This window comes from Chiloscyllium plagiosum, unplaced genomic scaffold (assembly GCF_037043375.1).
Source record: "Chiloscyllium plagiosum isolate Xiang-an unplaced genomic scaffold, Cpla_swu_hap1 HiC_scaffold_22, whole genome shotgun sequence".
Lineage (NCBI taxonomy): Eukaryota > Metazoa > Chordata > Chondrichthyes > Orectolobiformes > Hemiscylliidae > Chiloscyllium > Chiloscyllium plagiosum.
In genome coordinates this window covers 4,942,158-4,966,223 of record NW_028270160.1, presented here as the reverse complement: position 1 = coordinate 4,966,223, position 24,066 = coordinate 4,942,158, and the positions used below count along the sequence as shown (strand labels likewise).

Below are 24,066 nucleotides of genomic sequence, written 5' to 3'. Positions count from 1 at the left end.
ACACAGCTCACTGTTTCAAGTCACCAGCCCTCAAGCTGAAGTCTCTCAATAAAAGCAATTAATTCTCCATGTGGAGATTGGTAATGTAACTAAAGGAGCAGGCTGTCCTGTTTTTAGGAGAGGCAATTGCCTAGTGATATTATTGCTGGTCTATTAATTCAGAGACCTGGGTACATATCTTGCCAGGGCAGATGGTGGAATTTGAATTCAAAAAAGGTCTGGAATTAAGACTCTACTGATGACCATGAATCTATTTGCCAGTTGTCAGAAAACTCCATCTGGTTCATGAATGTCCTTCAGGGAAGAAAACTACCATCCTTACCAGGTCTGGCCTATGTGTGACTCCAGACCCACAGCAATGTGGTTAACTCTTAACTGCCCTCTGGTAATTAGGGATGGACAATAAATGCTAGCCTGGCCCATGTTCCCACATCCTGTGAATGAATACAAAAGAAATTAAGGTCATGAGGTAAAGTCTACTCAATGAGCAGAGTAGAGGCACCTCCACCACAACTTGGCAGTTTTTAATGCAGACATCTAGGGTAGGAGAAAGTGAGGACTGCAGATGCTGGAGACAGAATCGAGAGTGTGGTGCTGGAAAAGCACAGCAGGTCAGGCAGCATCCAAGGAGCAGGAGAGTCGGCGTTTCAAGCAAAGGGGGGTGGAGAGATAAATGGGAGGGGGGTGGAAATGTAATAGGTAGATGAAGGTGGGGATAATGGTAATATGTCAGAGAGGAAGATGGAGCAGTTAGGTAGGAAGAAAGGTGGACAGGCTTGGGACTGGGATATGGTGGGGGAGGGGAAATGAGGAAACTGGTGAAATGCACATTCATCCCAAAGTGGAAGATGAAATGTTCTTCCTCCAGGCATCGAGTGAATTACATGGAGACAGAGCGTCAACTTGCGGATTGTTTCAGAGAACATTCTGGAAATACCCGCACCAACCAAACCCACTATCCTGTGGCTGAACACTTCAACTCCCCCTCCCACTCCACCAAGGACATGCAGGTCCTGGGCCTCCTCCATCGCCAAACCCTAACCATTCATCGCCTGGAGGAAGAACGCCTCATCTTCCACCTTGGGACTCTCCAACCACATGGCATCAATATGGATTCCACCAGTTTGCACATTTCCCTCTCTCCTCCTTAACCCAGATCCAACTGTCCAACTCGGCACCACTCTCTTGATCTGTCCATCTTCCTTCCCACCTATCCGCTCCACCTCCTGTCTGACCTATCACTTTCCCCACCACAGGCATCTCGGGTAGACTCTCCTGAGGGGTGATCAGATGTAGAGAGGGCATTTCACTGGGATAAGATATTGGCAGACCCCATCACCTTGTCCTGTGTTGGAGTTAAATTCCAAGAGGAAGGCTCATTCTTCCAGTCACACCCTAACGCTAGCTGGGAGCCTTAGGCAGCCAAGTAATGGGCATTGAAATGCCTGATCCCTCCATGACTGAGATTAACCCAGCTGCAGGCTGACCTGGTGCCACGTTGGTGTGCATGTCTTCTCCAAGGTAGATGGGTCCCTTATTCAAAGAGACGCAGTGCTGTGCCTGATCGGGGGCCTGACATCAGGAGGTAGCGATGAAACACAGAAAATGCTGGAGGAAGTCACTGGAAGCCTCTGTGAAGACAGAAGCAGAGTTAGCATGACAAGTTTGAAATGATTCTTTGAGTTCTGTTCACCCTTTAGCTCAGACCCTGAGTGCTTCATCAGCCCTGTTGTCAATGGCTGTGTTGTATAAACCACACTGTCACCTATTGCCCCATTCCAAACAGCAAAAGGTTGTTGCAAAACAGCAACCCTCCTCTACCTGTCTCGTGCTGAGCTGGGGTGTGATTTCACTGGAAGGGGCGCAGACGAGATTCACCAGGATGTTGCCTGGGATGGAGCAGTCCAACCATAGAGAGAGCTGGATAAGCTGGATAAGTTTTCTTTCGAGCAGAGAAAGTTGGATGGGCTGGGAATCCTGACTGAGGAGTAGAAGATCATGCATGAGGGGCTTGGACAGTGTGGAACAGAAGCAGCTCTTCCCCTATATTGAGGAGTCAATAATGAGGGGGCATTATTTTAAGGTGAAAGGCAGGAAGTTTAGAAAGGGTCAAATGTGATGGGTGTCTGGAATGCACTGTCTGGGAGGGAGATTGAGGTGGGAAATCTCACAATGTTCAGAAAGTATTTGCATGAGCACTTGAAATGTCATAACATTCAAGGTTATGGGCCAAGTGCTGGAAAGTGGGACGAGTGTAGATTTAAAGTAGTTTTCTATTGGTGCAGGCTTGATGGGCCAAAGGGCCTCTTCTGTACTGTATGACTGTATGATTCTTAAAAGAACAAGTGAATAATTCAAAAGTGATAGCACAGTTCATAGCAAATGGCTTTCAGTTAATTTTATAAAAGTTTTAATGAAGTTGCCGTGAAGTGAAGGTATCACAGAACAATGATAATAAATTACCTCGACAGTCTTCGTATTCTTTGAGAAGTGAGAAAAGTGATTGGGAAAATGGTAGACTGCAATAATTGATGGATGTTAAATATTTTGTTCAGGGTCTGCTGTGACTGAATCAGCCATTCCGTACATTGTGTAGCTGTTTAAGGAAGCAAACTCTGTTGGAACTCCAACTCTGATTAACAGCTTTACTTTGACAATAGATTAGCATTAAGAATACATATTTTATACAACAGTTAATGCTCCAGAGAGCCAGAACATTATTGTGAATATGAATTACCCAGTGTTATAGCTCCATATTATAAACTGCTTTCATGTAAGTAAACAAATCATAAGTCAGGGCTAATGGCACCATAAATGCCGAAACCATTTCATTTTTCTTTTCAAATTTTAATTTCAGGTCGACTGATTATGGAACGACATATGAGAAACTCAATGATAAAGTGGGCCTGAAAACTGTGCTGAGTTACCTGTACGTCTGTCCTACCAACAAAAGGAAGGTAAAACAATTCATTCCCAAAACACAAAGACTGTGGAGGGGAGAGGGGCCAAGAGCCTCCCCCTTCAAGCAATATATACATCCACAGAGGTAGACAATGCCCTTGACACCTTGTGAAGTGAAGTCGCTGTCATTAATTCACAGCACTGCTTTCTAGAGAAGAATTACTGCTGTCTATTCACTCTACTGCCCATCTTATTAACAGGAACTGAGAGAGGAAGGAAACTAGCTGTCCACTTTCTCTACAGAGTTGGCTGTCGTAGATCTATTTCTACAACATATGGCATTATATTACTTCCCTGATTACTCCGGAATGCCTTTATCCAATAGTGTACGGCAGTTTTCATACATTTATGCACTAAGTCTAATGCGTGGTGTGGAAGAACAATGCTCTTTCATGTGCTATAGTTCACATATAAAAGCATTGCACATTGTTGCAAAGAAAGAGGCCTGTTGTGATGTTGTCAGATTAATGTGACTGCACAGTGTACTTGACTGAGGTTGGCTGTTCTGCCTGTACAAATGGAAGAGAGTCTTGACCAAACTAGGAATAAGGATTTGTGGGCATTGTGATAATGGTCAAGGTAATCGCAATGACCAGAGTGCATTATTCCACAATGTCAAAGTGTCTGATTATACAATGACACGGGAATGCTGTACAGGAAAGGTATTGTGTCCCATTAGATATTAAATATACACCTATTGTTACCTGTCAAAAATGGGGCATAATAACTTGATGGGAGCGTTATGCATCAGTAAACGTCAGCGCCATATTGTACAAACATGTGGATCTGGTATTGTCCAACCTAGACAGGCATAACTCACCTTGATTATGGTGCTCCTGTAACCTGGAGTTGGGAATTTCAATCACTGGTGTTTTACAGTGACAGGTCCCAGGGACTTCACTTCTGTTGTCTTTGTGACGAGTCAGACCGAATGTGTATCAGTAGTCATGAACATACACCAGCTAATTAATTATTATCAGCTATGTGCAGTAGCTCACTTAACAAACTTATAAAATAGGACAACTGCTTCAGTGAGTTAGCAGGATAAAGATTTTGAGGGGAATATCCCTGTAATCTCAAAGGCAAGAGAGTGTTTCCTCAAAACCGTGAGGCAGAACCTTGCAAGTTTATACACTACTGAGTGCCGAAAGGAGGGTGACCCTCCAGTACAATATAGGGGGAGGGTGACCCTCCAGTACAGTATAGGGGGAGGGTGACCCTCCAGTACAGTATAGGGGGAGGGTGACCCTCCAACACAATATAGGGGGAGGGTGAGCCTCCAGTAGAGTATAGGGGGAGAGAGACCCTCCAACACAATATAGGGGGAGGGTGACCCTCCAGTACAGTATACGGGGAGGCTCACCCTCTAATACAATATTTTGGGGGATGGTGACCCTCCAACACAATATAGGGGGAAGGTGACCCTCCAGTACAGTATACAGGGAAGGTGACCCTCCAGTACAGTATAGGGGGAAGGTGACCCTCCAGTACAGTATACAGGGAAGGTGACCCTCCAGTACAGTATAGAGGGAAGGTGACCCTCCAGTACAGTATAGGGGGAAGGTGACCCTCCAGTACAGTATAGAGGGAAGGTGACCCTCCAGTACAGTATAGGGGGAAGGTGACTCTCCAGTACAGTATAGGGGGAAGGTGACCCTCCAGTACAGTATAGGGGGAAGGTGACCCTCCAGTACAGTATAGGGGGAGGGTGACCCTCCAGTACAGTATAGAGGGAAGGTGACCCTCCAGTACAGTATAGGGGGAGGGTGACCCTCCAGTACAGTATAGGGGGAAGGTGACCCTCCAGTACAGTACAGAGGGAAGGTGACCCTCCAGTACAGTATAGGGGGAAGGTGACCCTCCAGTACAGTATAGAGGGAAGGTGACCCTCCAGTACAGTATAGAGGGAAGGTGACCCTCCAACACAATATAGGGGGAAGGTGACCCTCCAGTACAGTATACAGGGAAGGTGACCCTCCAGTACAGTATAGGGGGAAGGTGACCCTCCAGTACAGTATACAGGGAAGGTGACCCTCCAGTACAGTATAGGGGGAAGGTGACCCTCCAGTACAGTATAGAGGGAAGGTGACCCTCCAGTACAGTATAGAGGGAAGGTGACCCTCCAGTACAGTATAGGGGGAAGGAGACTCTCCAGTACAGTATAGGGGGAAGGTGACCCTCCAGTACAGTATAGGGGGAGGGTGACCCTCCAGTACAGTATAGAGGGAAGGTGACCCTCCAGTACAGTATAGGGGGAGGGTGACCCTCCAGTACAGTATAGGGGGAAGGTGACCCTCCAGTACAGTATAGGGGGAAGGTGACCGTTCAGTACATTATAGGGGGAGGCTGACCCTCCAGTACATTTTAGGGGGAAGGTGACCGTTCAGTACATTATAGGGGGAGGCTGACCCTCCAGTACATTATAGGGGGAAGGTGACCCTCCAGTACAGTATAGGGGGAAGGTGACCCTCCAGTACAGTATAGGGGGAGGCTGACCCTCCAGTACAGTTGAGGGGGAAGGTGACCCTCCAGTACAGTATAGGGGGAAGGTGACCCTCCAGTAGAGTATAGGGGGAAGGTGACTCTCCAGTACAGTATAGGGGGAAGGTGACCCTCCAGTACAGTATAGAGGGAAGGTGACCCTCCAGTACAGTATAGGGGGAGGGTGACCCTCCAGTACAGTATAGGGGGAAGGTGACCCTCCAGTACAGTATAGGGGGAGGCTGACCCTCCAGTACAGTATAGGGGGAGGGTGACCCTCCAGTACAGTATAGAGGGAAGGTGACCCTCCAGTACAGTATAGGGGGAGGGTGACCCTCCAGTACAGTATAGGGGGAAGGTGACCCTCCAGTACAGTACAGAGGGAAGGTGACCCTCCAGTACAGTATAGGGGGAAGGTGACCCTCCAGTACAGTATAGAGGGAAGGTGACCCTCCAGTACAGTATAGAGGGAAGGTGACCCTCCAACACAATATAGGGGGAAGGTGACCCTCCAGTACAGTATACAGGGAAGGTGACCCTCCAGTACAGTATAGGGGGAAGGTGACCCTCCAGTACAGTATAGGGGGAGGCTGACCCTCCAGTACAGTATAGGGGGAAGGTGACCCTCCAGTACAGTATAGGGGGAAGGTGACCCTCCAGTACAGTATAGGGGGAGGCTGACCCTCCAGTACATTATAGGGGGAAGGTGACCCTCCAGTACAGTATAGGGGGAAGGTGACCCTCCAGTACATTATAGGGGGAAGGTGACTCTCCAGTACAGTATAGGGGGAAGGTGACCCTCCAGTACAGTATAGGGGGAAGGTGACCCTCCAGTACAGTATAGGGGGAAGGTGACCCTCCAGTAGAGTATAGGGGGAAGGTGACCCTCCAGTAGAGTATAGGGGGAAGGTGACTCTCCAGTACAGTATAGGGGGAAGGTGACCCTCCAGTACAGTATAGGGGGAAGGTGACCCTCCAGTACAGTATAGAGGGAAGGTGACCCTCCAGTACAGTATAGGGGGAGGGTGACCCTCCAGTACAGTATAGGGGGAGGCTGACCCTCCAGTACAATATAGGGGGAAGGTGACCCTCCAGTACAGTATAGGGGGAGGGTGACCCTCCAGTACAGTATAGGGGGAGGCTGACCCTCCAGTACAATATAGGGGGAAGGTGACCCTCCAGTACAGTATAGGGGGAAGGTGACCCTCCAGTACAGTATAGGGGGAAGGTGACCCTCCAGTACATTATAGGGGGAGGCTGACTCTCCAGTACAGTATAGGGGGAAGGTGACTCTCCAGTACAGTATAGAGGGGAGGTGACCGTTCAGTACAGTATAGGGGGAAGCTGACCGTTCAGTACATTATAGGGGGAGGCTGACTCTCCATTACAGTATAGGGGGAAGGTGACCCTCCAGTACAGTATAGGGGGAGGCTGACCCTCCAGTACATTATAGGGGGAAGGTGACCCTCCAGTACAGTATAGGGGGAAGGTGACCCTCCAGTACATTATAGGGGGAAGGTGACTCTCCAGTACAGTATAGGGGGAAGGTGACCCTCCAGTACAGTAATGGGGGAGGCTGACCCTCCAGTACATTATAGGGGGAAGGTGACCCTCCAGTACAGTATAGGGGGAGGGTGACCCTCCAGTACAGTATAGGGGGAAGGTGACCCTCCAGTACAGTATAGAGGGAAGGTGACCGTTCAGTACATTATAGGGGGAAGGTGACCCTCCAGTACAGTATAGGGGGAAGGTGACCCTCCAGTACAGTATAGGGGGAAGGTGACCCTCCAGTACAGTATAGGGGGAAGGTGACCCTCCAGTACAGTATAGGGGGAGGCTGACTCTCCAGTACAGTATAGGGGGAAGGTGACCCTCCAGTACAGTATAGGGGGAAGGTGACCCTCCAGTACAGTATAGGGGAAGGCTGACCCTCCAGTACAGTATAGGGGGAAGGTGACCCTCCAGTACAGTATAGAGGGAAGGTGACCCTCCAGTACAGTATAGGGGGAAGGTGACTCTCCAGTACAGTATAGGGGGAAAGTGACCCTCCAGTACAGTATAGGGGGAGGCTGACCCTCCAGTACAGTATAGGGGGAAGGTGACCCTCCAGTACAGTATAGGGGGAAGGTGACCCTCCAGTACAATATAGGGGGTAGGTGACCCTCCAGTACAGTATAGGGGGAGGCTGACTCTCCAGTACAGTATAGGGGGAAGGTGACCCTCCAGTACAGTATAGGGGGAAGGTGACTCTCCAGTACAGTATAGGGGGAAGGTGACCCTCCAGTACAGTATAGGGGGAAGGTGACCCTCCAGTACAGTATAGAGGGAAGGTGACTCTCCAGTACAGTATAGGGGGAAGGTGACCCTCCAGTACAGTATAGAGGGAAGGTGACTCTCCAGTACAGTATAGGGGGAAGGTGACCCTCCAGTACAGTATAGAGGGAAGGTGACCCTCCAGTACAGTATAGGGGGAGGGTGACCCTCCAGTACATTATAGGGGGAAGGTGACCCTCCAGTACAGTATAGGGGGAAGGTGACCCTCCAGTACAGTATAGGGGGAAGGTGACCCTCCAGTACAGTATAGAGGGAAGGTGACCCTCCCGTACAGTATAGGGGGAGGGTGACCCTCCAGTACATTATAGGGGGAAGGTGACCCTCCAGTACAGTATAGTGGGAGGCTGACCCTCCAGTACAGTATAGGGGGAAGGTGACCCTCCAGTACAGTATAGGGGGAAGGTGACCCTCCAGTACAGTATAGGGGGAAGGTGACCCTCCAGCGCAGTGTCGGATGAGCAAGCATTGTAATGTTAAGCATTGCCATTTTTTGAAGGAAACATTTGGCTGCGTTCTTTGACATGTTTGGCTCTGAGAGGAGAACAGCAGGGGGTTTTACTGTCAAATCTGGCCAATATTCTTCCTTCATGTGACACATTATCTGAAAGAGTTGATCTGGTCATTTATCTCGATGCTGCTATTTGTAGGAACTGGCGTGTACCAATTGATTGATTCTTAGCTTGCATAATAATCAGGTGCTTGTGTACTCCCATAAGATATTCCATGACAATAAGAAACGTAGACTGGTCTTCTTTCTGAAGAGGAGGATTGAATTTGTGTGGTTTCGTTTGAAGTCCCCTGTCAGATTGCTAAAATGGGGATCTCAGTTCTGATTATACTATCTGCATCATTGTTTTGTCCCATCATGGGATCTTGGGGAAAATGTACCCATCAGCGGTGAGCTAAAACGTGCTTTCACAACCACATCTCTGTCCTCAGTGAACATCCTTCAACCCCCTCCCCTGCACAGCTTAATTTTAGATTCATAGAACCATAAAATGTTCCAGTCCAGATAGAGTCCTTCAACCCATTGTGTCTGTGCGAGCTCCTGAAAGACACACCCAGCTGGTTCCAGTCTCCAGCATTTTCTCTGTAGCCCTCTAACTTCATCCGTTTCAAATATATCTCCAGCTCTCTTTTGAAATTTTCTGTGGAATCCCCCTCCACCACTCTCCCAGGCAGCGCATTCCAAATCTGAATGATTCTCTGATTAACGACATTTCTCCTTATCTCACTCCTATCTCTCTCACTGACAATCTTGAAATTGTGCTGCCTAGTTACTGACATATCAACTGTCAGTTAAAATTGTTCATAATTTTGAACATCTCAATAAGATCACCTCTTAAGCTTCTCTGCTCCAAGGAATATAATGTTATTAGCAAATAGAATCCATTCTTTCCCTAACACAACTTAATCTAAACCCATTTTACATCTCTTTTACCCTTTCTCCACCATTAATAACATTTTGATTTTTAGTACTTGACTCTGTCTCTGTTAAAAATATACATGTAGAAAAAATCAATACTACCAGTTCTGAAAATGTGTCGTATTGGACTCAAAATGTGAACTCTGCTCTCTCTCACTACTGATGCTGCCAGACCTGTTGACTCCTCCAATGTTCACTGTGTTTGTTGCTATTTGCATGAAATAACAAAAAGAATCAATGAGACCATTTCCTTCCCCAGACAGCGGTGACTAACATCTCTTAGTGAGTCAGGGAGATTTGTATGACACGGATTCTGATGGGTGAAAGCTTTGAATTATTAAACCTTGTGCTTGGTCTCACTTGGCAACTGTACTTTATTTCAGCCTTTGTTCCAATGTGTTTAAGGAATGAAAATTTCAGAGGTATATCGCTCAGGGAGGGGTTTACATGTTCTGAAAAGCCTAACTTGTCTCTTTGAGTTGTGGAAACAAACATCAAGCTGATGCTGCTTTAATCTCTTTCATTGACTGTAAACTACACTGTGTTATGTTGCCTTGATAACATTTTAAAGATATGCATAATTCGTACATAAAGGGCTTTTTCAAAAAAACTTTGCCATAATACTACAACTCAGCTGCAAAATGCAGACTGGAATAATGAATACCAAAGCACAAAACCATTGTCTGACCTCTATCTGCCACAGTATACCAGATCCGTTCAGTTTTCAGATCCCGCTATTGCCTCGAGATATAAGTATTTTCTCCCTGCGGGAGTTAAAAATGCTCCTGTTATTTGCAACTGCACTGTTACAAATGTGAGATGTAAAATTCCAATGAATCATTTGTGTTCCTTTTTCCTCATTGGAAAGATTGTACAGATAGAATGAGAACCTTTTTGGATACCCTTATAGGTAATTGCTTTTATGAATAAAGTTTAATTTTTCAATTAAAAAAATACCTGTATAAAAGCAGCTCACTGCCACCTCCTGCAGGACAGCTAAGGATGGACAATAAATACTGGCCCAGGTCCCAAGGCCAGTGTCCCTTGAGTGGGTAAAAACAAACTAAAATGTTTTAGTGTAGAAAATACTCTTCGTAAAATTATAGACTAATACAACACAGAGGGAGATCATTTGGTAAGCCAGATCTGAGCAGCACTTTGAGTAAGTTAACTAATTAGTTCCACTCATCTGCTTTTCTTCAATATCCCTTTCATTTCTTTTCTGTTTTAATATTTATCCAGCTACCTTTTGGAATTTACTATTTCAATTCCTGTTGCTCAAAGATCATAGAAATAGGAGCAAGAGTAGGCCATTCAGCCCCTCGAGCCTGCTCTGCCATTCAATAGGACATAGCTGATTTGATATTACTTTCCTTCCCTTTCCCTGTAATCCTTGATTCCCCAACTGATCAATAATCTATTTGTCTCAGAATATACACAAAAGACTCTACTCCTACAGCTCTCTGGGGCAAGGAGTTCCAAAGACTCACAACCCTCTAAGAGAAGAAATTCCTCCTCATCTCAGTCTTTAATTGTTGCCCTTTTACTCTAAGATGATGCCTTCCAGTCCTAGACTCTCTCATGATGGGAAACATTATCTTAGTATTTACCCTGTCAAGCCCCTTAAGGATCCAGTGTGTTTCAACAAGATCATCCCTCACTCGTCTAAATTCCAGTAAATGGACTCCCAACCTGTTTAAATTTTGCTCATCAGGCAATCCCTGTATACTAATCATCATCCAAGAGAAATCCAATGGCCATAGTATTAAAGGAACACAAAACCATAGAATGATAAAGTTGCCACGGTCTTAACAGATCATAGGTCTGCTTTCTCATTAGACACAGATGACTGGTTGGTGGTTTTACCTAAAGGTCCCCACACCTCAGGCAAGGGGAAAGGTTGAGAAGGAGAGTTCTTTGTGGTCAGTGTGGGATTTGAACCAAGGTTGTTAACATCACTCTACATTTCAAACCAGCCTTCCAAACAACTGAGCTAGCTAACCAACCAACCAACCAACCAACCTCACTCCCACCCCCTCACCCACCTTCTCAACCTTTCCCCTGCTTTCCATGTAATTTTCCACTTTCTTCAATTGCTCATTGTCTTAACAATTAACCCTAAATGATCTGGTTTAAAGATTTTTTAAGGCCAATACTCCATCTTCAAAATATAAATTGAAAACCCCAAAAGCTATGGGAAATCAGAACCTGAAGTGGTTCAAATTGTCAGAAGGCACACAAAGTGACTTCACCCGACGAAGGAGCAGTGTCCTGAAGGTTTGTGATTTCAAATAAACCTGTTGGACTATAATCTGGTGCCGTGTGACTTCTGACTTTGTCCACCCCGGTCCAATAGTGGCTCCTCCACCTCATGGGTCAAATAGCCCCTTTAGTATGCTGCCACTCAGTTAGATTGGTGCTGATCTTCTCCAACTCAACTCCTACTCCCCCCATTTACTCTAAAGAAAATTGGATCCGCAAAAACGAGACAGGATGTTCAGACTTGCATGTGAATAAACTCTAAGTTCTCCTGAAAAGATATTGAAAAATCTAAAGTTTTAGTTTTGTTGCAATTGCCTTGACCTCTGCTAAGCATCAAAAACTCTGCAGAGAAATAACAAAGGGAAAGGTCAGTAAAACAGCTTTCATTGAAGCAGTGGCAGAGATGAAAGTGCAAAATATTTTATTGATGGAACAAAGACTTGAGTGACTGAAAGTGTCTTCCAGTGAATACTGGATACAATGACCTAAACAAAAATGGAGTTATATTCCCCTTGACAATTCATTCTTAGAATTGACCAAGGTATAGCACAGAATAGTCCTATTCAGAAAATTATTCTTCACTGTGTTGATTTGTCTATCATGTGTAGTTTTTATTAACTTTATAGGAATTACAACATAATATTGTTGAAACTTGTTCTATATATTATTAGTTGGAAAGATTGTTTCCCCTTCTGGCAGAGTTTCAGATCAGGGATTATCGTCTCACACTAAGGCTTCACACATTTAAGTTAAAGATGAGGAGGAATCTCTTCTTTCAGTGGGTAATGAATCTATGGAATTCTTTACCACAGTGCACTGTCTAGGCTGAGTCATGAAGCATATTCAATGCTGACATAGACAGATTATTAATCAGTCAAGAAATCAAGACAAAAACAGAAAGTGCTGGAGAAACTCAACAGGGCTAGCAGCATCTGTGAGGAGAGAAGCAGAGTTAATGTTTCAAGTCCAGTGATCCTTCTTCAGAACGTAGATCAAGGATTAGTGGGGAAAGGCAGAAATGTGGAGCTGAGGATTATCAGATCAGACATGGTCTCATTAAATGGCAGAACAGCCAAGATGGCCAACTGTTCTTCTTCCGCTCTTATGGTCTTATGGTCCCCGCAGTCTTAAAATTTAATTGACTTTTTTAAACTAGATCCTTCAAAATTTTGGCTCTTTTGAAAGTTTATTTGCTTTAACGTTCAGAAGTTAAGAGTTAACTTAAAGTTAATTTAATCTTGCTTTTAAGCCAAATTTCTGTCACTGGGGGCCCATTGTTTTAGGAACAGTAACTTGACATTGATTTTTCTTGAACTGGCCAATGGAGCTTATCCATTAGGAACTCCAAGGGAGAGTTATGTTGGACTCAAGACATTAACTCTACTTTCTCTACACAATGGCTGCCAGAACTGTTGAGTTTCTCCAACGATTTTGGTTTCTATTTCAGATCTCCAGCATTTACAATGCTTTGCTTTATCACTGCTCATTGTGGTTACAACGGGGGAACCACGGAATGCTTAATTCCTCAGGCTATTATTTGCCACTTTAGATCAAAACAGTATTTACCGCAGGCAAGCAATTTGTTATTAATCAATTTTAATTTATAGGTAGGTCGAGTGAGAAGGGGTCTTTTTTTCTGTTAATTGCAAGATCAATCATGTTGGCCTTTACCTTCTCAATTGACTGCACTGTCCATCCAATAGCTAGTTTATCCTCAAGCAGAAATATTGGCATATGTAGGAAAATAAAAATGCACACCGAGTTACAGAATAGTTACTGCACAGAAGGCAGCCATTTCATGCTTCAAAGCTCTACCAGGTCTCTGCAAGACTCCTTGTGACTTTGAAGTTCTTTGCAAAATCTCTTCTCTATGGAAAACAATTCCCGTTTCTCCAGTCTACTCACCTAACTCCACAGAATAGATGCAGAATCATTAGACTGAATCTTACTTTTTCTGGCCATGTGTGAAATGTATCCAGCTTTTTTTGTGGGATCCTTGTCAGGAGGCTTACTGCAAATCTGATCAAGCATGACTCTTTAACAACCTATCCTACCCCTTTGCATCCCCCCAGTGCATTCACCTAATTGAGGTCCCTCAATCCTAGAACCATTCTCTGAAATGTTTCCTGAAATTTCTCTAATAACTGCCTATTTCCAATAGTGCAAGCCCTAGAATTGGACATGATTCCAGTTACTGTATGAAGGTAGATGACAACTTAATTGTTTTTCCTCATGGTATAAAGCCTGAATGCCTTTTAAAACACTTTTTCACTCTGACTCACCATTTTTAATGACTTGCTCGTATGTATCTAGAGATCCCTCTGAAATTGTATCCTTTATTTTACATTGCTTATCCTCATCCTTCCATTCCAAACACTTAACATTTCACACATCTCAGCTTTCAGTTTTATCTCCTCCATATGTCCATTTACTCCATCAATTTGTGTCCTTCTTCTAGAATTCTATCACTATTCTCAAACCTCCAGCGTGGCTTTAGAGACTGGTGACATAGAAACACGATGCCCCTTCCCCCCGTCCTTATTCTCGATAATTCTAGTTTCCCCATCCAGCCCCACCACCCCTTGAAATCTCCGCTCTCCTTTAATTCTTGCTTTTTATGAAGCATCAGTGTTCTTCATTCCAAAAGGTGAAGGCCTAATGGTATTATTGCTAGACTGTTATCTCGAAACTCAGCTAACTTTCCTGGAGCCCGGGTTCAAATCCTGTCCCGGCAGATGGCAGAATTTGAATTCAATAAGAACCTGGAATTAAGGATCCACTGATGACCATGAAGCCATTGTTGGAAAAACCCATCTGGTTCACTGATATCCTTCAGGGAAGGAAATCTGCCATCCTTACCTGGTCTGGCCTACATGTGACTCCAGACCCACAGCAACGTGATTGACTCTCAACTGTCCTCTGAAATGGCCTAGCAAGCCACTCAATTCAAAGATAACTAGGAATGGGTAATAAATGCTGCCCAGATTAGAGTGGTGCTGGAAAAGCACAGCAGGTCAGGTAGCATCTGAGGAGCAGGAAAATCGATGTTTCAGGCAAAAGCCCTTCATCAGGGATTCCTGATGAAGGGCTTTTGCCCGAAACGTCAACTTTCCTACTCCTCAGATGCTACCTGACCTGCTGTGCTTTTCCAGCACCACTCTAATCTTGACTCTAATTTCCGGTATCTGCAGTACCCACTTCCACCCTGACAAATGCTGCCCAGCTAGCCACGCCCACATCGCACGAGTGAATAAAGAAAGACTTTGTCCCTTTAAGACCTGGAGACCCTAGCAAAGCCTCTCTCCCTCTCCATTGCATTTTCCTCTTTCAAAGCACTCCTTAGAACCTAGCTGTTTTATCACCTGCCTTAATATCACCTCTATGGCTTAGTGTGAGCTTTCTGTTCGACAGTACTCCTGTGAAACACCAGGATATTTCCCGTGTTAAAGGCACTATATAAATGCAAATTGTTGGGCTGAAACAATTATCCAAATTCCTTTGAAATGGGACAGGAAAGACCTCATTCTTTCCTCTGGGATTATGGTGTTGGATCAGATTTTCAGCTTGACCTCTGTAATTATCTGGACTTAGTGTCAGAAACTGGACAAAATCAAAAGTTTTGGCTATGCTACATAACCCAGCATAATACCAAGGCACAAGATCTACTCTTGACCATGTAAACCAATAAAAGTGAAATTTCTTCCGCCTCTCCTGCCTAGAGTTTACATTGCCTCCAGGATGCAAGGATCCAATCATTTTTCAGGTGAAGTCACAGTACAAAAAGGAACTCTATTCAATGTTTGGACCTTGGCTTTCAAAGTCTGGCCCAATCAGACAACAAGGATTTCCATTAGATGTCCACAGTCGGACTCATCAATGGAAGTGAAGCGATCAGTCCACTTCAGTTTTTACATTTTTAGTGAAGCATTTAACTTTGTTATAGATTTCATTGAGGGAGGCAGAATAATTCAAAGAAATAAAAGGCTTTACATATTACTTCCCATGACCCCCAAGTCTCTCTCTCTCTATTTGAAGCATAGTTGTATTTGCAGTGTGTGAAACTAACTGTCCACCACTTTGTACCAAAGGTGCAATTGGCAACACTGATCAGAGATAAAGCTGAAACACAGCTGCGGTTCTCATCTCTGAGACTCCTGTAGGCCATCTGCAATTACCCATCAGTAGACAGGCAGGAGGCTGGAAGAACACAGCAAGCCAGACAGCATCAGGAGGTGGAGAAGTCAATGTTTCAGGTATAATGCTTCTTCAGGAAGCACCTGCAGTTTTTCTGTCTCTAATTACCCATCAAGCAGCATCGTCAAGCATTCAGGTACAACTCTTTAGGTCTGCCTTCATCCTGGGTCCTGGCGATAAATTGCTACTGCAGCAACCTGCCATCTGCCTCCCAGTATCCTCAGGCTCTTTCAGAGTGACATTGTTGATTTAGTGCCAATTAGTGGCTCACATTGTGAACATATTGCTTTGTGCACCCATGATTGTCAGTAGCTATGTTATGACTCCCATGTGCATTTTCCAAAAGAGGTTTAAAGCTGAGAGATTACCAATGTGCCTTAACTGGATCTGAACCCATTTCTTAGAACGTATAATAGTATATTGTCAAAACATTCTGTGGGAAAATGGTGCAAAATATTTATGGTAAAATAGAGAGGATGATGGCCAAGTGGTATTATCACTGTACTTTTTAATTTGGAGACCTGGATAATGTTCTGGGGACCCAGATTCAAATCCCACGATGGAAGAATTTGCATTCAACAAAAATCTGGAATTAAGAATCTAATGATGACCATGAATCCATTGCGGATTGTTGGAAAAGCCCAGTGTTATAGAAGTACACAAAATACTTCTGGGATATCCTTAAGATCTCCCTGTATCTGCGTGGGTTTCCTCCAGGGTGCTCTGGTTTCCCCCCTCAGTCCAAAGATGTGCAGGGTAGGTGGATTGGCCATGGGAAATTGCCCAAGTGTGCAGGCTTACGTAGGTTAGACATGGGAAATGCAGGGTTACAGAGATAGGGCCGGGAGGTGGGTTGAGGTCAGAGGGTCAGTGTAGACTCGATGGGCCGAATGGCCTGCTTCCACCTTGTAGGGATTCAATGATTCTATGTTATAACATGTTGCATAAATGTGAATTCTTGCTGAAATCACAAATAGTGATTGGATATGAGGAGTGACAAATTACTTTATCTCCAGAATATGATAGTGATATTTTATAGTTTACCCTTTCCCTGATGTTTTGCTCTTCAAACAATGCAAAACAGTATGAGAAAAGATCTCAATTAGGCAAGAAGGGGTTGATGACTGAATGTTAGAGCAGATCAATCTCCATGTTTTTATTCGCTTTCTATAGGTCAACCCCGTACTGAGACCTGGTTATAAGTTGCATGTTATCTTTCTCTCTGTCCGGTACCATTGAATTGATGGCAGTAATTTCTCTTGGTTACTGCAGAAACCAAACATTAATGTGCAGTTCCTGCAATCAATATTACAAAGCTTCCTTTGTAATATTGACAAGAGGCCTGTTAGATAATGTTCAGTTATTATCCTGGTACCACTTATTAATTATTGTATAGTATTGTTTTTTAAAAGATCAATCCTCAGTTTGCATATTTTTCAGCCTTTCTAAGATTAATAATTCACTCACCAATATTTATTGGCTTATCTATGGGAGAAAGGGGAAACAGTTCTATTTGTGACATTGATGATGTATGAGGTATGGTTTTAAAACATGAAGAATTTTCTTTTCCTGCAGCGCGTCTCTTATCTTTTTATTTCTATTTCAAAACACCTTTATAAATTCAGGAAAAATGGCAAAATGTACAGACAACTCATCCCAACAGAGACAAATCCTCCAAAACATTTCAGGGACTAAGTGCCATCAAAATCCCTGGGACCTGATGACCTACATCCAAGGTTTCTGGTCGAGATTCCTGCAGAGATACTGGATATACTGGTTATGTATTTCCAAAATTCCTCAATTTTGGAATGGTCCCAGCAGGTTGGAAGTTAGCAGCCATAATACCATTATTTGAGATGTGGAGGTGTTGGACTGGGGTGGACAAAGTTAAAAATCTCACAACCTCAGGTTATGGTCCTTCCAAATAACTTTGACCACTATTCAGGACAGAAGGGAGCAGTAAAACAATGAACTGCTGACTAGTTAGCCTGACATCAGTCGTCAGGAAATGCTGAAATAAGAAAATTATAACAGATGTAAAGTGGACCATTCTGAAGCAAAACTAAAAGAACTGCAGATGCTGGAAATCAGAAACTAAAACAGAAATTGCAGGAAAAACTCAGCCGGTCTGGCACCATCTGTGAAGAGAAATCAGAGTTAACGTTTCAGGTCCAGTGACCCTTCCTTCCCAGATCTGAAACATAACTCTGATTTCTCTCCACTGATGCTGCCAGACATGCTAAGCTTTTTCCTGCAATTTCTGTTTTTGCATTCTAAATCAACATGTCCGTAGGAGAGGGAAATTCTGTTTGACAAATTTATTGCATTTCTTCAGGATGCACCTAAATGAACTGGAGTCAGCAATGTGGTGCACTTGGATTTCCAGAAGGTCATTTGACAAGGTGTCACACAAAATGTTTTGACACGAGAAAAATTAATGGAGTGGGTAATGTATTAGCATGAATAAATAACTAGTTACCAGATAGGAAGCAGAGAATAGGGATATAAAGAGCATTTTCAAATTGGGAAGCTATAATCAGTGTTGTGCTTCAAAGATTAGTGACAAAGCCACAACTATTTACAACCTATATTGATTCCTCAGATAAAAACAGTGAGAGAACTGCATCCAAGCTTTCTGAGGGTACAAAACAAGGTAGAAACATAAACTGTGAGAAGGAACATAAAGTTGCTGAAAAGAGGCAACAGGTGGTTAACTGCATAGATAATAAGGTGACAGATGGTGTACAATGTGGGAAAGTGCGAGATGGTTCACTTTTGCAGTAAGAATAAAATGCAGAACATTTTCTTTAAAGGCATAAAATATCAGAATATTTTTGTTCTGAGCCACTTAAGGTGCAGAAGGAACACAGGAAGTTGGCATACAGGTATGGAACATAAATTGGAAGACATATGACGTGTTGACATTTTTTGCAAGGGGATTAGAAAACAAAAACAAAGATGTCTTCCTACATTGCGGATTCGTAAGGAAATTCCCAGAGTAAATGCTGAAAGGAAATTTCCCCTCATGGGAAAGTCTAGGACCAGGAGGCATATTCTCCGAATAAAGAGATGCCAATTTAAGATGAGGAGGAATTTCTTCTGTCAGAGGGTTGAGAGTCTTTAGAACTCCTTGTCACAGAGATGACTTTAGACTGAGATGAAAAGAAATGTCTTCACTTTGAGGCGTTTCGTATGTTTACAACTCTCTCCTCCACGGTGCTGAAGCTTTCTGTCATTGAATACACTCAAGGCTAAAAAACACATTTCTGGTCTCTTGCAAACAAATGGATATTAATGAGGGTGAAAGAAAGTGGTGTTGATGCAGAAGATCAACTAAAATCATTTTGAATGTCAGAACAGGCCAGAGGGACCACACGATCTATTCCTGCTCCTATTTCTTAAGTTCATCTTATCTTGCTGCTTCCATTTACCATTATTGTCGTCCTACATAATGACAGCAGGAGAATTATTTTATAAATGCCTTGAGATATTTTTCATAGGGACTAAGCATTTTTCCATGAAATTGCTAAGTTCACTTCCTTGTTGACCAATTTAAATTACAAATTCAACCCCCTTTATATGAACTTGACATTTTGTCTATGATGGTTATCACATTAGACTTGACATTTTCTTCTGAAAGATACTGACACTTGACTGACTCCGGAGTCCGAAAACCTTGAAAATCCATTGTCAATCCCACATATATTTGTTAAAATACAGACCAACTTCCACACATTGTTTATACTATTAACCACAAAAAAGCATGTCAGCTTTTGACAGATCAAAGCATCCATTTTTTCAGATCATTTCCCCTCCATTCAGTTGCTGTTACAACTGCTGACTAAACTCAGTGTACGTGGTGAGAGTTGACAGTTTACCAAAAGAAAACGTAGCAAATGGAATTGGCTATTAGAGCACATCTCATTTCAGTCCTGGGACCTGGATATGTTACAGTGATGTTCAAATTCTTTTTTGATCATGGAAACCATTTCTGAAACTAATTTTGGCAGTTTTAATTAAATTAAAAGTTAAAAATGCTTGAACATTAAGGAGCTCAGTTAGCATTAAAGAGAGAATAAAAGACTCATAGTGTGACAATTATGACACTTTGCATTTACATAGCACCTTTAACAGAGTAATATGACTCAAGTCATTACAGAGGTGTGCCATCAGATAAAATTTGACAAAGTTGTCATATTAGACAACATTAGGAGAGTTGAACAGTTGTTCAAAGAAGTAGATTTTAAGGAGGAGAGAGAGAGAAAATATAAAGCCCCTCCATGTATGCTACATTGAGACAACTATTCACTTGATTTTAATTTAAAGATAAATAATCTTTAACATGTTTGACCTTCAAACTTTAAAGAAAGGACTAAGTCTAAAGCAAGGATAAAGTTTGTGACTGATTAGGATTGTGAGGGTTGTGGCTTTAGGAGAAGGTCACTCTATCTTGGAGATTTGAGTAAGAATGTAGTGAAGGCAGCATTGATGAAACAAAGTGGATGGTTTTAAAGGTAAATAAAAACTGTCTAACTACTCTCAAACAACTTCCTATTAATCACAGGTCTACAGCACAAAATAGACCAGAAGTTGGTATTTTATATGAAATTGGAAACTTCATTCACGCATGACAAATGGAAGTGTCAACCTGTTTGACAGTAGAGATTGTCAGTCTCAGGTTAAGCTGTACAGAATAGAGCAAAACAGACTCTCTATTTGCATTAGTTAATCCTGACTTGGGAAGAATTGGCACTGACTCTGGTTACTAATGCCTCGATGTTGAAGCCTTCCAGATTGAGACAGACTTAAGTTCTTCCAGGGAGAAGGGTTTTTTTTACAATAAATTTAGAACAAGCCATTTCTTACACACTGCTAAAGGCACAGGCACATTCTGGCTTGGGGCCTGTTACATTTTATGGTCATCACAGGCGCACACAGGCATGTCAAAGTCTAGCCACACCATCTGACAGGCATTTCTACACCTGTCAAGATACTGAGTTCCAAAGAACCACTCACTGTCCTGTCAGCCCTCATTTGCTAGAATTGATGTGTTTGTTTCTTAGCTGCTTTATATGGGCAACTTCACCATTTTAAATGACATGCGGTGCCTATTTTTGTTTTGGTTTAAGTTTCCAACAGTAGTTACATGTACCAACCTCCATATTGAACGCTACTTTCTCAAGATAATGTTTTGTAATATAATTTGCATAACAATCAAATAATTAGAATTAAATATAAGAGAAAAATTATCCACTCAACTTGGAAGCAATTAGGACATAGAACAGTATAGCACAGTACAGGCCCTTTGGCCCATGATGTTGTGCCAAGCATTTATCTTAACTTAAAATCAACCTAACCTATACACCCCTCAGCTTACTGCCATCCATGTGCTTGTCCAGCCGTCACTTAAATGTCCCTCATGTCTCTGACTCTACGACCACCGCTACTAGTGCATTCCATTCACCCCACCACTCTCTGTGTAAAGATCCTACCTCTGACATCTTCTCTATACCTTCCTTCAATCACCTTAAGATTATTCCCCCTCGTGACAGCCATTTTTGTCCTGGGGAAAAGACTCTGGCTATCTACTCTATCCATGCCTCTCATTACTGTGTACACCTCTATCAAGTCACCTCTCTTCCTTCCTCTCTCCAATGTGAAAAGCCCTAGCTCACTCAACCTCTCTTCATAAGACAAACCCTCTAATCCAGGCAGCATCCTGATAAATTTCCTCTGCACCGTCTCTGAAGGATCTACATCCTTCCTATATTGAGGTGACCAGAACTGAACACAATATTCCAAGTGTGGTCTAACCAGGGTTTTATAAAGCTGCAGCAAAACCTTGCAGCTCTTAAACTCAGTTCCCCCGTTAATGAAAGCTAAAACACCATATGCCTTCTTAACAACCCTATCAACTCGAGTGGCAACTTTGAGGGATCTATGTACATGGACCCCAAGAACATGCTGTTCCTCCACACTGCCAAGAACCCTGTCTTTAACCCTGTATTCAGCATTCAAATTCCACCTTCCAAAATGAATCACTTCACATTTATCCAGGTGGAATTCCATCTGCCACTTCTCAGCCCAGCTCTGCACCCTGTCAGTGTCTTGTTGTAGCCTGCAACAGCCCTCCACACTATCTACAGCAACCACCGACTTTTGTGTCATCGGCAAACTTACTAACCCACCCTTCCACTTCTTCACCCAAGACATTTATAAAAACTGCAAACAGCAGAGGGAAGGAAGTGAGGACTGCAGATGCCAAAGGTCAGAGTTGAGAGTGTGGTGCTGGAAAAGCACAGCAGGTCCAGCAGGAGAGTTGCTGTTTCGATGATAAGCTCTTCATCAGGAATGATGCTCGAACCATCAATTCTCCTGCTCCTCGAATGCTGCCTGACTGGCTGTGCTTTTCCAGCATCACATTCTACAAAAAGCAGCGGCCAAAGAACAGGTCCCTGCGGGATACCACTGGTCACCGACCTCCAAGCACACAGTCCTAGCAGCATTACATTACCAGGGGAAAATAAAGTCATGAAATTATCAGTCGTTTCATTTCTAGTGGTGTTTCCATATTCACATCAGTAATTTTAGCGCTGTTCACAACATTACATTTGATTTCCAAATGACAAGTTGCCATTGAGAATATAATTTTCTTTGGTGACTGAGGCAGTTCAACTCAGTGAAGAAAGCTTTTCAATTGCCAGAAGTAAGGCTCTGATTGGTCTGTGGTTTAATTCAAAGAAAGATTGAATTTAAAACTGGGATAGGGAAAAGCAGGGGTGGCGCGGTGGCTCAGTGGTTAGCACGGCTGCCTCACAGCGCCAGGATCCCAGGTTTGATTCCAGCCTCGGGCAACTCTCTGTGTGGAGTTTGTACATTCTCCCCGTGTCTGCGTGGGATTCCTCTGGGTGCTCCGGTTTCCTCCCACAGTCCAAAGATGTGTAGGCTCGGTAATTGGCAATGCTAAATTGCCCATAGTGTGAGGTGCATTAGTCAGGGTTAAATATGGGGCGTCGATCACTCTTCAGAGGGTTGGTGTGGACTTGTTGGGCCAAAAGGCCTGTTTCTACACTGTAGGGAATCTAATCTAATCAAAACTTTAACAGAAATGGGTTTGCTCTTTTTCAGATTTGCCTGGCTCATCCCAACCTGCCTTCTACCTTTGCACTTTTTACAAACTAAAATCGTTTTGTATCCATGGGGTTTTAAAAATAGTGGGTAAATCATAGAGACATAATGACCTAAAGCACAGGTGCTTAGCAACCTGAGCTTCCAACCTTTCCAAAAGACCTTTGTGTTCGAAACCAATTGATAACCTCTCAGGCCACATTTCTTGGACGCTGACCAGGTCACAGACATTGGCATCTAACATGTACCAGCCTCTATGCAGCCTCATGACCTATTTCCAAGCCACTTACAGGACACTCTGCCCTTCGGTGCTGTCCCTTGGATTGCCCCGGTAACTCTTATTGTATAGCTGCATCAAGGACACTGTGCTCAGGGAAACCCTCACGGTTCATGTGGACTGTACCAGGCTGTATCTCTATGCCCCTGTGCCCCATTATCATAGTACTCACTCACTCTGAGCTGACCTGCATGCTCCCAGCATACCTGCCATGCCTTGTCTCTTTGCACCTTGCTGCTCAGTGAGAGCTCAGAGTCAAAACGTGTGGCGCTGGAAAAGCACAGCTGGTCAGGTGGCATCCAAGGAGCAGGAGAGTCAACATTTCGGGCATAAGCCCTCAGTTAGAGATACCAAGTTCACAATCCAGTTATCTGCTTCGGGCAGTGGGAGTCAGACTCCTCTCCTCATGAGGGCTGAGGGGGAAAATGTCCCCATCTTGATCCTTTCTGCCATGTTTTGGGCTGTTTTCCTCATGGAATGAAAGAGAGAGAGAGAGAGAGAGACAGACAGACAGACAGAGAGACAGGTATTAAGGGAGCTGGAAATGAGAGACACATTTCATGCTGATATCCCGAGTGAGTGATGAGGCAGTACTGAGGGTACACAGAGTTAGCACTGTCAATGAGAGTGAGGGTGGCAGAGCACAGACATTGGTAGGAGGTGGGTGCAGGGGTCCCTAAGAAATAGGTGCATGAGTAGGCCATTCAGCCCCTTGAATCTGCTCCGCCATTCAATACAGTCAATAGTGGAGTGAGTGTGAGGTATCAGCCAGAAGATGGTGGCATCTGCACTGTGGGAGTGGAGGTCACTGAGCCCTTCCAACCTGATTGGGTATTTGTCTCGAGGCTGAGACTGTGCTGATCCAGCAGTAACCTCAGGCTGGGTCATGGGCTCCTCTGCTGGTCCCTGAGGGAAGTGGAACTTTGACTACTTCACCACCCCGTCTAAGGCCTCCAGGTCATGGTCCCCAAGGCAAAGCACCAATTCTCCCTTCTCTGCCGTG

The 24,066-nt window shown here is 43.8% G+C and overlaps 1 protein-coding gene across 1 annotated transcript in view; it reads left to right on the top strand.

Annotated features, from left to right (window-relative positions):
* LOC122561354 (VPS10 domain-containing receptor SorCS1-like) overlaps nucleotides 1-24,066 on the top strand; it is a 1,223,550-nt gene that overhangs the window by 667,274 nt on the left and 532,210 nt on the right. Inside the window, exon 3 of the mRNA XM_043713087.2 lies at nucleotides 2,858-2,957. Coding sequence (XP_043569022.2) covers nucleotides 2,858-2,957 — 100 coding nt within the window. The remainder of the gene's footprint in view (nucleotides 1-2,857; nucleotides 2,958-24,066) is intronic.